Source organism: Sorex araneus, chromosome 2, assembly GCF_027595985.1.
Source record: "Sorex araneus isolate mSorAra2 chromosome 2, mSorAra2.pri, whole genome shotgun sequence".
Lineage (NCBI taxonomy): Eukaryota > Metazoa > Chordata > Mammalia > Eulipotyphla > Soricidae > Sorex > Sorex araneus.
In genome coordinates, this window is record NC_073303.1 from 221,189,437 (window position 1) to 221,204,107 (window position 14,671).

Sequence of the window (14,671 nt, forward strand, 5' to 3'; positions counted from 1 at the left end):
GAATCCATCCATTTCTTTTAGGTTCTCCTTTTTTGTGGCGTAAAGACTTTCAAAGTAGTCTCTAATGATCTTTTGAATCTCACTAGTTTCTGTTATGATGTCCCCCTTTTCATTTCTGATTCGATTTATTAGAGTTTTCTCTCTTTCTTTCTTTGTGAGACTTGCTAGCGGTTTATCAATCTTATTTATTTTCTCAAAGAACCAACTCTTTGTTTCATTGATCTTTCGGATTGTTTTTTTGGTTTCGATGTCATTAATTTCTGCTCTAATTTTTATTATTTCTTTCCTTCGGTCTGGTTTGGGGTCCTTTTTCTGGTCCTTTTCTAGGGTCTTGAGTCGTGAAGTCAAGCTATCTATGTGGGTCCTTTCTTCCTTCCTGAGGAATGCTTGGAGAGCTATAAATTTTCCCCTTAACACGGCTTTAGCTGCGTCCCATAGGTTTTGGTAGCTCGTGTCTTCATTCTCATTTGTTTCTAAGTATCTTTTGATTTCTTCCTTGATTTCCTTCTTGACCCACTCATTGTTCAACATGGAATTGTTTAATTTCCAGGTGTTTGATTTGATTTTCCGTATTTGTGGGTGGTTAGCTTCTATCTTCAGTGCATCGTGGTCTGAAAAGATGGTTGATACAATTTCTATTTTTCCGATTCGATTGAGGTATGTTCTGGGGCCCAGTACATGGTCTATTTTTGAAAATGTTCCATGTGCACTGGAAAAGAATGTGTATTCTTTCTTTTTGGGGTGTAAGGCCCTGTATAGGTCTATTAGGCCTCTCTCTTCAATTTCTTCATTCAGGGTCAGTGTTTCCTTGTTGAGTTTTGTTCTTGTGGATCTATCTAGAGGTGATAAGGCCGTATTGAAGTCTCCGACTACAATTGTGCTGTTAGTGATGTCCTCTTTGAAGTCTGTTAGGAGTCGTTTTAAATATTTAGCCGGTCGTTTGTTAGGAGCATATACGTTTAAGAGTGTGATTTCTTCCTGTTGTACATATCCCTTGATAAACAGAAAATGACCTTCGCTGTCCCTTTTGATCTTTTTCATCCTGAAATCTATGTTGTCGGATACCAGGATGGCCACTCCAGCTTTTTTCAGGGGGTTGTTTGCTTGGAGGATTGTTTTCCATCCTTTGACTTTGAGTCTATGTTTACTCTGTTTGTTCAGGTGTGTTTCTTGCAGGCAACAGAATGTTGGGTTTAATTTCCGGATCCATTTAGCCACTCTGTGTCTCTTGATAGGTGCATTTAGGCCATTGACATTGAGAGAGATTATTGTGATGTGGTTTTGTGTCATCTTTCTGTGGGATTTGTTGTTCTTATGGGGCTCCTCCTTGTCTTACAGTAGCCCCTTTAGACCTTCTTTCAAGATTGGTTTTGAGTCTATGAAGGACCTGAGCTGTTGTTTATCCGAGAAGTAGTGTATGGTTCCTTCGAGTTTGAGTGAGAGTTTAGCCGGATAAAGTATTCTTGGTGAGGCATTCATTTCGTTGAGTTTTTTCACTATGTCCCACCATTGTCTTCGGGCTCGGAGGGTTTCTTCTGACAGATCGGCCGTAAATCTGAGGGGTGCTCCTTTGTATGTGATTTCCCTCTTTGACCTTGCTACTTGTAGAATTGTGTCTCTATCTACAGCATCCGCCATTCTGACTATGATATGCCTTGGAGTCTTTTTGTTTGGGTCTCTTTTTGGTGGCACTCTTCGGACTTCTTGTATCTGGACGCCTGCCTTGTCCAGCTCTGGGAATTTCTTAGCGATGATGTCTTTGACTATGTTTTTTTCATTGGGGTTACTTCCCTGTGGTTCTGGTACTCCAATGATTCTTATGTTGTTCCTCTTGAAGTCATCCCCCAGGGCTCTGATTCTCTCTATAGCCATTTTGAGGTCTTTGGCCATGATTTGTTGCTGTCTGTAAGCTTTCTGCAGCTCATCCTCAAGCTCGCTGATTCTGTCTTCGGCTGTAGTCATTCTGCTGTTGAGGGCATCTAGTGAGATTTTTATTTCATCTACCGATTGTTTTATTTGTGAGACTTCGGTTCGAAGGTTTGAAATTTCTGCTCTCATTTCTGCTCTCATTTCTTCCTGTATTTTCTTGGTAGAGCGTTCCAGCGCTTGATTCATCTCCTCCCTTAATTTATTGGATGTCTGTTCCATAGTTGCTTGGAGTAGGTCGACTCTCCTCCATATTTCCTCTCTGAATTGTTTATCTGAGAGGTCATAGATGTTGGGAGACTCTTTTGAGGTTTCTAGTATCTTTTGTTCTCCCTCTCTTGGTGGCGGGGATTTTCGCTGTTTCTTCATATTGTCAGGGAAGTGCAGAGTTGGAACCTTGTAGTTATTTATTCCTCTTTCTTTTTGTGGGAAGAAGGGGCTCCGATTGTGCTGAACTTCCCTTATTCACTGATAGCTTTTATACTGTCAGCCTAAGCTAATGGCTATTTTGTGTAAATGTTTGAGCTCGGAAAAGTGAGTTTTCAAAGGAATAGACAGTATGGATTGAGCTGAGGTAGCAAAGAAGAACTGCGGCCGCGTTAGCGTTGGCCGCTCCGGAAAGAGGCCACGCCCACTTTTTAGGCCACGCCCCCTGATATGAGGACACGCCCCTAAGCAGCAGAGTGGGGATTGGTCAGGATCCGACGGCGGCGGCGGAAAGGTGCCAGGCAGGGGCTTCAGGAGAAGCCCCGAGCCGCGGCGGGCAGGGGGCGGGGAGGGGGCTTCTCCGCGCTGAGGCAGGCTCTCCAAAGGATTGCCTGTTTACCTGCAGGATGGAGATTGGTCAGGATCCGACGGCGGCGGCGGAAAGGTGCCAGGCAGGGGCTTCAGGAGAAGCCCCGAGCCGCGGCGGGCAGGGGGCGGGGAGGGGGCTTCTCCGCGCTGAGGCAGGCTCTCCAAAGGATTGCCTGTTTACCTGCAGGATGGAGATTGGTCAGGATCCGACGGCGGCGGCGGAAAGGTGCCAGGCAGGGGCTTCAGGAGAAGCCCCGAGCCGCGGCGGGCAGGGGGCGGGGAGGGGGCTTCTCCGCGCTGAGGCAGGCTCTCCAAAGGATTGCCTGTTTACCTGCAGGATGGAGATTGGTCAGGATCCGACGGCGGCGGCGGAAAGGTGCCAGGCAGGGGCTTCAGGAGAAGCCCCGAGCCGCGGCGGGCAGGGGGCGGGGAGATGACTTCAGTTTTCTTATACATTCCACATTAGACATCAGAGATTACACATGTATTAGATATTACACATCTAATATATTACACATGTATTAGATATTAGGTACCCCATTATTAGATATTATACATCATATATACACATTATATTTTATTAATTTTAATAAATGAATTTGTTTTACTGTAAAATAATTATTTGATCATTTATACCACTAATTGCGCTTATTTTCAAAAATTTCCTTTGTGTTGTTTGATTTTATTCCCAGTTGGATCCTTTGGGCACAGAAACAAAATTACAAAAGTGATAATTTCCTCATTGAAAGTATATAATTAGCAATTATATTATCTTGAATGGAGAATATGATGACTCTGGTGTGAAAAAATCTCAATCTTGCATTTCTATTATCAAATTTTAAAAATGGAAACAAGCATTATTATTTTATACCATTAATTGTGGAAATATTAGAAAATTAATATATTTGAGTTAGAAGTCAGGTATTTTGTAATCTTTACTACATAAATTTATATTGTATATATTTTATATAGAATGCAGAGATGTGCTGAAGATGTTGGAAACGTTGTAGAAGGAAAAATATACATTATCAATTTACAACGGACATTTTACATATTATTTTTAAATCTTTTATTTATTATTAAAAATATAGACCTACCTGGAGAGTACTCTTAATGCCTATTAAGCAAGTACCAATCATCTTGTTTTATATCTTCTGGAAAAATATACAATTGTATCATTAAAAATATGCTTAAGTGTCTTAGAATTACACTATTTTGCACAATGTAAATTAAGGCAACTATTAGGAGAATGTTTTTGTTTGTATTTGAACTGCATTCAATGTTGCTTGAATTTGAATTGCACTCAGTGTTGTACAAGTGAGTGTACTCCTGACTGCACTTGGGATCATGTCTGGTGGTGCTCAGGGGGCCATATGTTGTGCTGGGGATTGAATTGGAGTTGATTGTGTTCAAAGGCATGGATATTACTTCCTGCTCTATATCTATGTCCTCTGTAGTGTTTACTTTCTGATTAATCATTATAAAATATTTTGTAGCATATATTTTAAGGGACATAAACTTGTTAAATATATTAAATTCTGTACTCAATATCATAATTCATTACACATTAAATTTAACAATCAGAAGTTGAACAAATGTTGAGTGCTAGTCACCATAGAGACATATTTGCTCTGTAACTACAATTTAAAAATGTATATTTAGAACATTTTTTTGCCTGTCACTGTGACTGTCACTGTCATCCCGTTGCTCATCGATTTGCTTGAGTGGGCACCAGTAACATCTTCATTGTAAGACTTGTTGTTACTGTTTTTGGCATATCGAATACGCCATGGGTAGCTTGCTAGGCTCTGCCGTGTGGGCAAGATACTCTTGGTAGCTTGCTGGGCTCTCCGAGAGGGGCAGAGGAATCAAACCCGGGTCGGCTGCATGCAAGGCAAATTCCCTACCCACTGTGCTATCGCTCCAGCCCCCCCAACAAATAATAAAAAAATATTTACAATTTGATGAGACACCAAAATAAGTACTCATAGTGCCACTTGGCTTTGCTATTTTCTTCTCATAATACACTGCCATCAAAACTGCCAACTGTTTACTGAATCTTATGCTGGAAATTACGTATATATTCTAGGACTGTGCTAATAGTACCTCCATGTGACTAGTAAATACTTAAAATATGGCTAATATGAAATGAGATGTGTATCAAGGAGGGAAATACACTGGGTTTGAAGACTTAGTAATAAGACTATAAAACACCTCACTTATTTATATAGTGTGCATGAGATTTTGGTTCCTGGTTAAATGAATTAAATGAATCATTAAAATTATTTCACCTTTCTTTGTACTTTAAAAATACGTGGTTACTAGAAAATCTAAAATTATACATGTGGCTTGCAATATTTCTATTGAACATCCCGCTCTAAGAGAACCCAAGAGACTTGAGCTATATTCTTTAAGGTTATCAAGAACCAAGATCAAATAAAATACTTTATTTGATCACACAATTCTCAAGCCAGAGTGAACATAAAATGTGAAGAAGAGGTAGGATATGTTTTAATGGTAGAGAAAAAGTATATAATATGTCATCCAAAAAAACAGGATATGAGATTATTTAAAAGTAGAACTATTGTAAACACACATAGAAATTACTCAGATTTACTTTAACAATATGAGAAAAAAAAGACTAATTCCTCTTGCAGGAAGCATGAGTCCATCTCCTTAGTCTTGGCTCCTGCATCTCTCTCACAGCATGGTTAACTGACTATATCAACTCAAATGATATACAAACTACATATTTATGTCAGGAAATAGGACCTAATTTATTCTGAAATGCATATACAGATACAAAAATAGGGGAACGAGCACACCAAATCACTAGTGCTGCTTATTTCTGGGTCATCAAATATCAGACTTTTCTTTACTTGTTCTACATTTTTTCAATGTTTTTCACAACAAAATTTGAATTTTTTCTTAACATAAAGTGAAAAATGTGTAGTAAAGTATAGATAAAAACAAATCCTACTTCAGCTCCTTCAGATGTGTTAATTCTATAATTTACAAAAGAAAAAAATCCAGACAGCTGCTAAATGCATGGCAGAAGTTGTAATTTGAGCTTTATTGTCATTCTTTAGTCAATAAAATAAAAAGCTGTTTTAGCCATACAAAATATCAAAATTATCACAAATATCTTTCAGTTGATTATAAAAAACATTATAAAACTTAGACAATCCTCTAGACAAGTTCATATATTTTTGTCAAAGTAGAAGGAAATTTTGCTTGCTTGCTTACATGTTTGGGGCTCACATCCGGGTGTTTCGCAGGTTTACTCCTGCCTCTGAGATCAGGAATAACTCCTGGCAGTGCCCGGGAAACATACAGGGTATTGGGACCGAACCCGGGTTGACAAAGTGCAAGGCAATTGTGCTCCCACCTGTCCTATTGCTCTAGATCTGAACTAGAAGAAAATATTAGGAGGAAACAAATTGCTTTGAGGGCTAGACATAAACTGTGAAATTAAGGATGCTGTAAAAATATAATATTATAAGGTAAACTCTATGATACAAAGTAGATTATTAAAAACCACAGAAAAAATGATGACGGTATGGATCACTGAACCAAGAGGCCTATATCTGCAATGTGATGACCAAAACTTTATCTCAAAAAGGTGGTTAGTTCAGGCCCATGTTAATAACACAAAGCAAAACAAAAATTTTGTATAGAGATTCTAGAAATAAGAGCTTATTTCTAAATCATTTTTGATAGTTAAAATTTATTCACTTTCATGTCATTATAGACATTTTTTACTACCTTTTACTTCTTTAATATTCATGTATGAACCTTGAGATTACAAATAGACATGTACTAGTCATAAAAATTATTTGCATAGACATAGGAAGGATCAATATATGATGACATTATTCTTGATTCATAAGATAATTTGCCTTTAGTGTTTTTTATTTTCAAACTCAGAGAAATTAGTCCAAAGAAGTGTGGCTTGATCATTATTGGTATAAAAATGTATGAAGATTACAAAGGTGCAAAATACATATGGCTTGAGTTTACTTCGTGTTTAATTTAACAAGCTATTAATTCATTGAGAGCAGTACGTTTTTTTTTTTTTTCAGAAGGAAGCACACAGAGTCCTTACAGCTTTCTCTATCCTAAACAAAATACCCTGATCAGTTACATGAAAGGCAAGTTCCTTAACTCCGGTGATATCTTTGTGGCCCCAAGAGTAATAGTTGCTTTAGAAAATTATTCAAAGCACTTTTCACTTGTTTGTTCCTTAGTGTATAAATAAATGGGTTTAACATGGGAGAGATGGATGTAGCTAATACTGATACTCCCTTATTAGTAGCCATTTCATCTTTTGCAGAAGGTTTGATATAGATGAAGATACAGCTGCCATAAGTGATGGAAACCACAATGAAGTGGGAGGAACAGGTAGAAAATGCCTTTTTCTTCTGCTGAGCAGAGGGGAACCCAAGAATCGTGCGAATGATACTTCCATAGGACCAAACCACAAACGTGAGAGTCACAAACAGGATAAATGAAGAGCAGAAAAGAACCATCTTCTCTATGAATTCTGAATCAAAACATGAGATCTTCAGGAGAGGATTAGCATCACAGGCAAAGTGGTCGATTTCAGTGTCACAGAATTCCAGTGTCAGCCCATAACCAAATGGTGGTAATAAGAGCAACAGTGTAATTACCCAACAGCCAGAGATAAGTTTTTTGCAGACCGTAGGATTCATGATAGTCGTATAATGAAGGGGTTTGCAGATGGCTACATAACGATCATAAGACATTGTTGCCAGAAGGAAAAATTCTACTATTCCAAATAGGTCTGTAAGAAATACTTGACATGCACAGCCATTATAGGTAATGGTTCTGTCTCCTGTTGCTATACTGTACAAGAATCTAGGAATGCAAGCAGATGTGAATGAGATTTCCAAGAAGGAAAAGTTTTGCAGAAAATAGTACATGGCAGTTTTAAGGTGGGCATCCACAAAGGTGAGAATGATGATGGTCAGGTTTCCAACAGCACTCAACATGTAGGTAATAAGTAGAAATATAAAAAGTGGAATCTGCAACTGTGGATCATCTGTCAATCCCAGGAGGATGAATGTGGTTACTGGTGTGTGATTTCTCATACCAGTGTTATATCTTGATCTAATTGTAAAATGAAAAGATATAAGAATAAGATAAGGAAAAGAATGCTACTTTTACTTGCATTTTAGTTAGAAACGTGAATTAATGTATATATTCTTTTTTTTTTTTTTTTTTTTTTGCTCTTTGGGACACACCTGGCAATGCACAGGGGTTAATCCTGGCTCTGAACTCAGAAGTTACCCCTGGTGGTGCTCCTGGGGCCATATGGAATGCTGGGAATCAAACCCGGATCGGCCGCATGCAAGGCAAATGCCCTACCAGCTGTGCTATCACTCCAGCCCCAATGTATATATTCTTTGGCTTGACCATTTTTGAGTTTTATGTACTTTGGGATAGTTCCATGACTTTCAATGTGTTTAAAACATTAGCTTTCAAATTTCTTAATTAAAATTTAATGAAGACAAGTATTTGGATGGTAATGGTGAAATAATTATGTGTACATGTTTACATTTGCATATATTATCAAGAATTACATTGGGGAAACTGGAGAGATATTCTACCTTGTAAAGTTCTGCCTTTGGTATAGCCAACTCACCGTTGCGCCACAGTGCCACATGTACTTCCGTGGACACTGCCTGTGGTGATCAACTGAATTTGTTATTTTCCCTGGAAAAATTTTTGTAGATGACTCATAAACTGATAGAGTTCAATACAAGATATTTGTTGGTGAATATCTTGCACAATAGAAAAATATTTTCTACTACAAATAAGCTATACATAACATACCTTTATATACCATAATCATCTCTTTGGGCTGGAGCTGTAGCACAGTGGGTAGGGCATTTGCCTTGTATGAGGCCAACCCAGGTTCGATTCCTCTGCTCCTTTTGGAGAGCCCAGCAAGTTACTGAGAGTATCTCACCCACACAGCAGAGCCTGGCAGGCTACCCATGGCGGGTTCAATATGCCAAAAGTAGTAACAAGTCTCACAATGGAGACGTTACTGGTGCCTGCTTGAGCGGATCAATGAACAATGGTATGACAGTGATACAGTGACAGAATCATTCTCTTTAGATATTTTCGATGAATCACTGGAATAAGGGAATAATAATAATCAATGGAATAATAATAATCACCTTGTTTTATTTTCACTAACCCATCATTTAGTTTCTTATATACAAAATATAAGAAGGACGAGTAAAGAGGGCTAGGATGATTGGATACATTACTGGGCCCGCTCAAGCAAATTGGATGATCAGTGGGATGTCAGTGATACAGTGATTTACAAAATAGAGGGTATAGAATATAGGATGACATGCAGGAAATAACACTGATTATGTGGACATCTGAAAATATTATGCTCCCTTTTAAATTATTCATTTCTTTCTTGTCCTAGTAAAACATATTCAGTTTTCTCTTAAATTATTGACTGTATTTCCTCTAGGGTTTAACAGATGATCTAATTTCAATGTGAAAAGCCCCATTTTTTCCCCCTAATTTCCACATTAGTCCTCCACTGTTTATGACATAGCTTCTCTAAAAATGAAAGCAGAAAAATAATGTTCTGAGTGATTACTCTTGGTTCTAATTTAAACCATCAGCTCCACAGGTCAGGCTGACTCCTAGATTCCTAGAATGTTCCTAGGGGATTATCCTAGTGTTATTGTTTTTAATACGTGCTACCTTTATGGTTAAAATGAAAGTTAGCCACTTTATCTTTCCCTTGAATTTGACATTGTACACTATACTTCATGACAGTTTATATTTTTTACCTGCTTCTATCTTCATTTAGTTTTATTTTTTGTTTCTGATTTTTTTGGTTTCATTTTTATTTCTGAATTTCCTTCTTCCTACTTTTTTTTTATAACCATTGTCTTTATGACACTTTGACTCTATTTTCTTTAATCTTTTTTTCTATGTGTTCTTAATAAACATTCACTACGTGCATGAGTTCAATTTAGTGTCTAATTCATGGTCATTCTAACTAATGAAATGCAGACTCATATTTTCATATGAAGCTTCATACTTTACTTAAATCTACATGTTCATTATGAAATAATGCTTCATTTACAGCACTAATATTTCTTGTTTCATACATTTCTTAGTATAATAAATTGAAATTCCATTGTCTTTTGTTTTACATTTCTAACAGAAAGAAAACAATAGTTCTGCTTTGTTATCTCTAGCTTCCAATATGTGTATCTTTATTATAACTATCAGAATCTTAATAACATCTTGGAATGAGAACTTTAACTTGGACTTGTACCAAAAGTTTTTCTATTCTTGTTCATCAGACAGCGTCATTAATTATTAGAACCTGTATTCTAATACCTTTAACTCCAATGCTAGTCCCAGACCATGAAATTTTCTCTCTCACTAAATGGAATAAAATAATTTCCATAGAAATACAACTTAATTTAACTAAAATGTGGGGCATTACTTTAAAATATTTTATATTGTATATTGAAATAGTCCCTACCTCAGAATGTAAGAAGAAAATCTGCCAGGGTTTACAGTCACTTGGGTAGAGGGCAGTTAATTCAGTTTATATTCCTTGGGAAACTGGAGCACTTTTCCAAACAGGCAGCACAACCTAGTTAATACCACATTAGAGAATTGAGAATCTTAAATTGTGTATTCAAATCAACTCATACTTCAGACATGATTGAACACATTCAGGGTGGTATGGCCGTAGATTATACTCATGCTTCACAAGAAAGATATTTGTAACATGGTTGGTGGATGTGATATGATAACAGTATGTTACTAAAACTCAAAATAAGTAGTTGTACTCTTGTAATGCAAAAACATCAGTGTACAAAAGATTTGATAGGACGGGTACACATTAATTTCAGCCTGTTTCACTTATCAAATAAGTATAATCCTAGTCTTGTGGACATTTACAATATTTGAACTTGAGGATTTTACGGATATTAGACTTGGGAGATTTGCTGGAAAGCTGCTAAAATAACATATCTGAGTAATGTGAAAACTCAGTACCAACTGTTGTGCGTTTGACTCACATCTTTAATTATATATATATATATACATACATATATATGTTTTATATAACCTAAGATGACATATTATGCATATGCATATTTTGCTCACTTTTTATTGATTCACTCCTGTGCTCGGGATAAAACACATTCAGTTTTCTCTTAATAAGTCATTGACATTATTATAAACTCTATAGCAGGGCCTAGAGCAATATCACAGTGGGTAGGGCATTTGCCTTGCACACGGCCGACCCAGGCTTGATTCCTCTGCCCCTCTCAGAGAGCTCGGCAAGCTACCGAGAGTATCCTGCTTGCACGGCAGAGCCTGGCAAGCTACCAGTAGCTTACTTGACATGCCAAAAACAGTAACAACAAGTCTTACAATGGAAATGTTACTGGTGCCTGCTTGAACAAATTGATGAACAAAGGGATAACAGTGTTAATTAACAATGCAGTGCTAATGTAATAGCACATGGTATTACCTCACTGTATTATCTTTGTAACTGTCCATATCAATATTTTCATCAATTCTACGCTTTAAATGTAGTTAAAAATCTACACCTATATAATCTGACAAATAATAACTTTGTTTATAAGAAAAATAATTTAAAATATCAACATAAAAATTAATATTGTCCACATTCAGTGTATCTTTTACTTTGCATAACAGTAAAGGCCACTTTCTTATTTGGTATGATTTTTATTTGTATTTTTCTAAATAAAATGACATTCTTTATAATAATGAGATTAGCATTGCTATTATGAACAAACCCTAGTAATAAGTGAACAAGCAAGATTCTTTTATATTAGGGTAAAATTTTTTGACAATCTACTGAATGAGAGAAAATATTCCAGTAACATAATTTTGAAAATAGTCTTGTTTTAAAGATACCTAAGAAATTCACAAAACTAAACAAGAAATCAGTCTACCAATATATGGGGAAAACAGCAAAATAGAAAAAGGAAACAGAAAGGTGTCTATCAGAAACATAAACTCTAGCTAATTATCATTAGTTACAAGGTAAAAACAAACCAAAACAATAAAATATAAGTTCATACCTGTGAGAATGGCTAGTATGAAACTAACCAGAAAAAGAAGTTTCAAGAAGGACTGGAAAGGAAACTTCAAACACTATAAAAGGAATATAAATTAACATAAGATTATTTTAAAATATAATAATACTCTATGTAAGGCAGCAGAAAAGTCTCAGGGTACAGGGTACTGCAAATGGATCTATAATATAACACATTAGTTTAGTAATAATTATTAAAAGAAGAGCAAAATTGTAATTCTAAAGTTTTTATATATAATATAAAACCACATATGATTGTATATAAGAAAAGTGTGTTTCTGAATGTAATTTATAATGATATATGGAAATTCAATTAATACAAAATTAAACAAATGAGTATAAATGTAAGCAATATTTGTAGAAATAAAAATATTTCCTATATTTAAAAGTAGTAAAGTAAAGCCACACCCAGTGGTATTCAGGGGTTACTCCTGGCTTTGTACTCAGGAATCACGGCCAACATAATCAGAAGACCATTATAGGATTCGAGGGGTATCAAATCCAGGTTGGCCATATGCAAGACAATTGTCCTATCTGTTGTACTATTTCTTCAGCCCCTCATGTCATCTCTTAATGGTGATTAACTACTTTACCATCTTGGATCCAAGAAGTTGGATCTTAATCTTCTCTGTCATGCAAAACAACAAAAACCCTCAAACATCTAGGAATTCATATAATTAGGAAAGTAATAACCTATTTAGTGAAAATTATAATTCACTTCTGAAGGAAACAGATGACCAATGAAAATGGAAGCACACCCTTTGCAATGGAGAGTGGGAAGATCAACATCATTCAAAAGACCATCTTTTCCAAGTAGTTAACAGATGCAAGATGATCTGCACTAAAATTTTTATGACGTACTTTAATGACATAGACAAACACTTCTAAAATTCAACTGAAATCATAAAACTATTAGAAAAAATATGGGAAGTGTTAAATATTCAGACTTCATTTTTAACTGAAAATCTGTGTATCGAATATACTAGAACAAACACAGACTCTCAAAATCAATGAAATGAATAGAAAGCCCTGATGTAAATTACAGAACCCATTGATTTACAGCAAATTTGTGTATCAGGTAGAGCAGAGAGCCTCTTTAACAAATTGTGCTGGGAAATTTCATTAGCCATATGTAAATAAATAAATTTAGACCCTTATCTTTTGCTTTTTACAAATGTCATACCAAGGTGAAATAAAGCACTTGATAACAAACCTGTATGTTTAAAATACATGTATAGGAAAGTATAAGCAGACTCTCCAACATTTTGACTGTCATAGGAGTCTTTAATGATGCAATGTCATCAACAAAGTAAATAACAGTCACTCTCACTATCACTGTCATCCTTTTGCTCATCGATTTGCTCAAGCAGGCACCAGTAACATCTCCATGTGAGACTTGTTACTGTTTTTGGCTACCCGTGGCATATTCGATATGCCAAAAAAATCACAGTAGAAATAAATAAACAAAAAGTATAGCAAACAAATAATTTTCTGCACTATACAAGAAATAGACACTTAGATTAGGAAGACAGCCTTCTGATTCAGAGGAACTCTTTTCATACCATTCATCAGACAAAGGGCTGATTTCTAAGATACATAAAGCACGTTCTTTTTTTTTTCTTTTTGGGTCACTCCCAGCCATGCTCAGGGATCACTCCTGGCTCTGCACTCAGGAATTACCCCTGGCCGTGCTCAGGGGACCATATGGGATGCTGGGAATTGAACCTGGGTCTGCCGCGTGCAAGGCAAATGCCCTACCCACTGTGCTATCGCTCCAGCCCCCCATAAAGCACTTTCAAAGCTCAACAATAGCCAAAAATTCAGAATGGAAAGGAGATAGACATTCTCTTGAAACATGCTCAATGGACAAAGAAAAATGTTCATCATGTAACTGACTGTCAGGGAAATGGAAATAAATAGAGTGAGATATCACCTAAATACAGCAAAATTGGCGTAAATGAAAAGGAACAGAAATACTAAGTGTGTGTGGGATGTGTTGAAAAAGAAATGCTTAATCACTGTTGGTGGGACTGTTCTGTGCTACATACTGGAAAACAGTTTGGAGACCCATCAGAACATCACCAATAGAAAACTATTGTACACCTGGGAATCTATACCAAGATCACAAAACATTAATCTGAAAAGAAATATATCTATGTTTATTGGACCAGTATTTCCAGTATCCAACATCAGGAAACAACAGTTCTCAACATAAATGAGTACCAACCGCTAAACAAAACGTAGTATAGATACACAATGGAATTTATTCTGCTGTGAGAAAAATGGTTTTGCAGCTTGCTGTCATTTGGATGGGATTGGAGGTGGCCATGCTAAGTGACCTGAATCAAAAATTAAAAGATAAGTAGATGATTTTACTCATGTGCAGAATACAAAGGAACACAGGATTAGAAAATTACCAATTGTTTCCAATTCAGCAAACAAATCCTGAAGTATGATTGATAGAACCATACATGGTTCCTGTTGATACCGTTATATTAGGTGTCAGCTGGGATAGTTTTTCCCAATATTATATTGCTGATTTTACTATGGCTCTAGAATTTCAAACAATTTTGTTAAATTTTATGCTTTAACAATTTTTCCAGCAGTAAGTTAATTTCCAACAAAATATTTGGTGTCTCTTATAAATCTCTGGAAATACTAAATATGAATTCAATCTATTCCCTATAGACCAAAGATGTTATCTTTTGAAAGTCTTTTAAAAATTTCACTGAACACCAAGAAATAATTTTGGATTTGATTTTTTTATAAAAAATACTGCAATCAGAACACTGGTTTAACATTATTTAG

At 36.2% G+C, this 14,671-nt stretch overlaps 1 protein-coding gene across 1 annotated transcript; it reads right to left on the minus strand.

Moving 5' to 3' along the window:
* Positions 1–6,769: 6,769 nt before the first annotated feature.
* On the minus strand, positions 6,770–7,832 carry LOC101557667 (olfactory receptor 6C2-like). The gene is made up of 2 exons (XM_004601878.2): positions 6,919–7,832; positions 6,770–6,785 (listed from the first exon to the last, which is right to left on the minus strand). Exons 1-2 carry the CDS (start codon positions 7,830–7,832, stop codon positions 6,770–6,772), a joined length of 930 nt encoding a protein of 309 aa, XP_004601935.2.
* Positions 7,833–14,671: the final 6,839 nt, after the last annotated feature.

Excerpts from the sequence above, each read along its gene's own strand:
- LOC101557667 (XM_004601878.2), bottom strand. The coding sequence starts at position 7,832 with ATGAGAAATCACACACCAGTAACCACATTCATCCTCCTGGGATTGACA.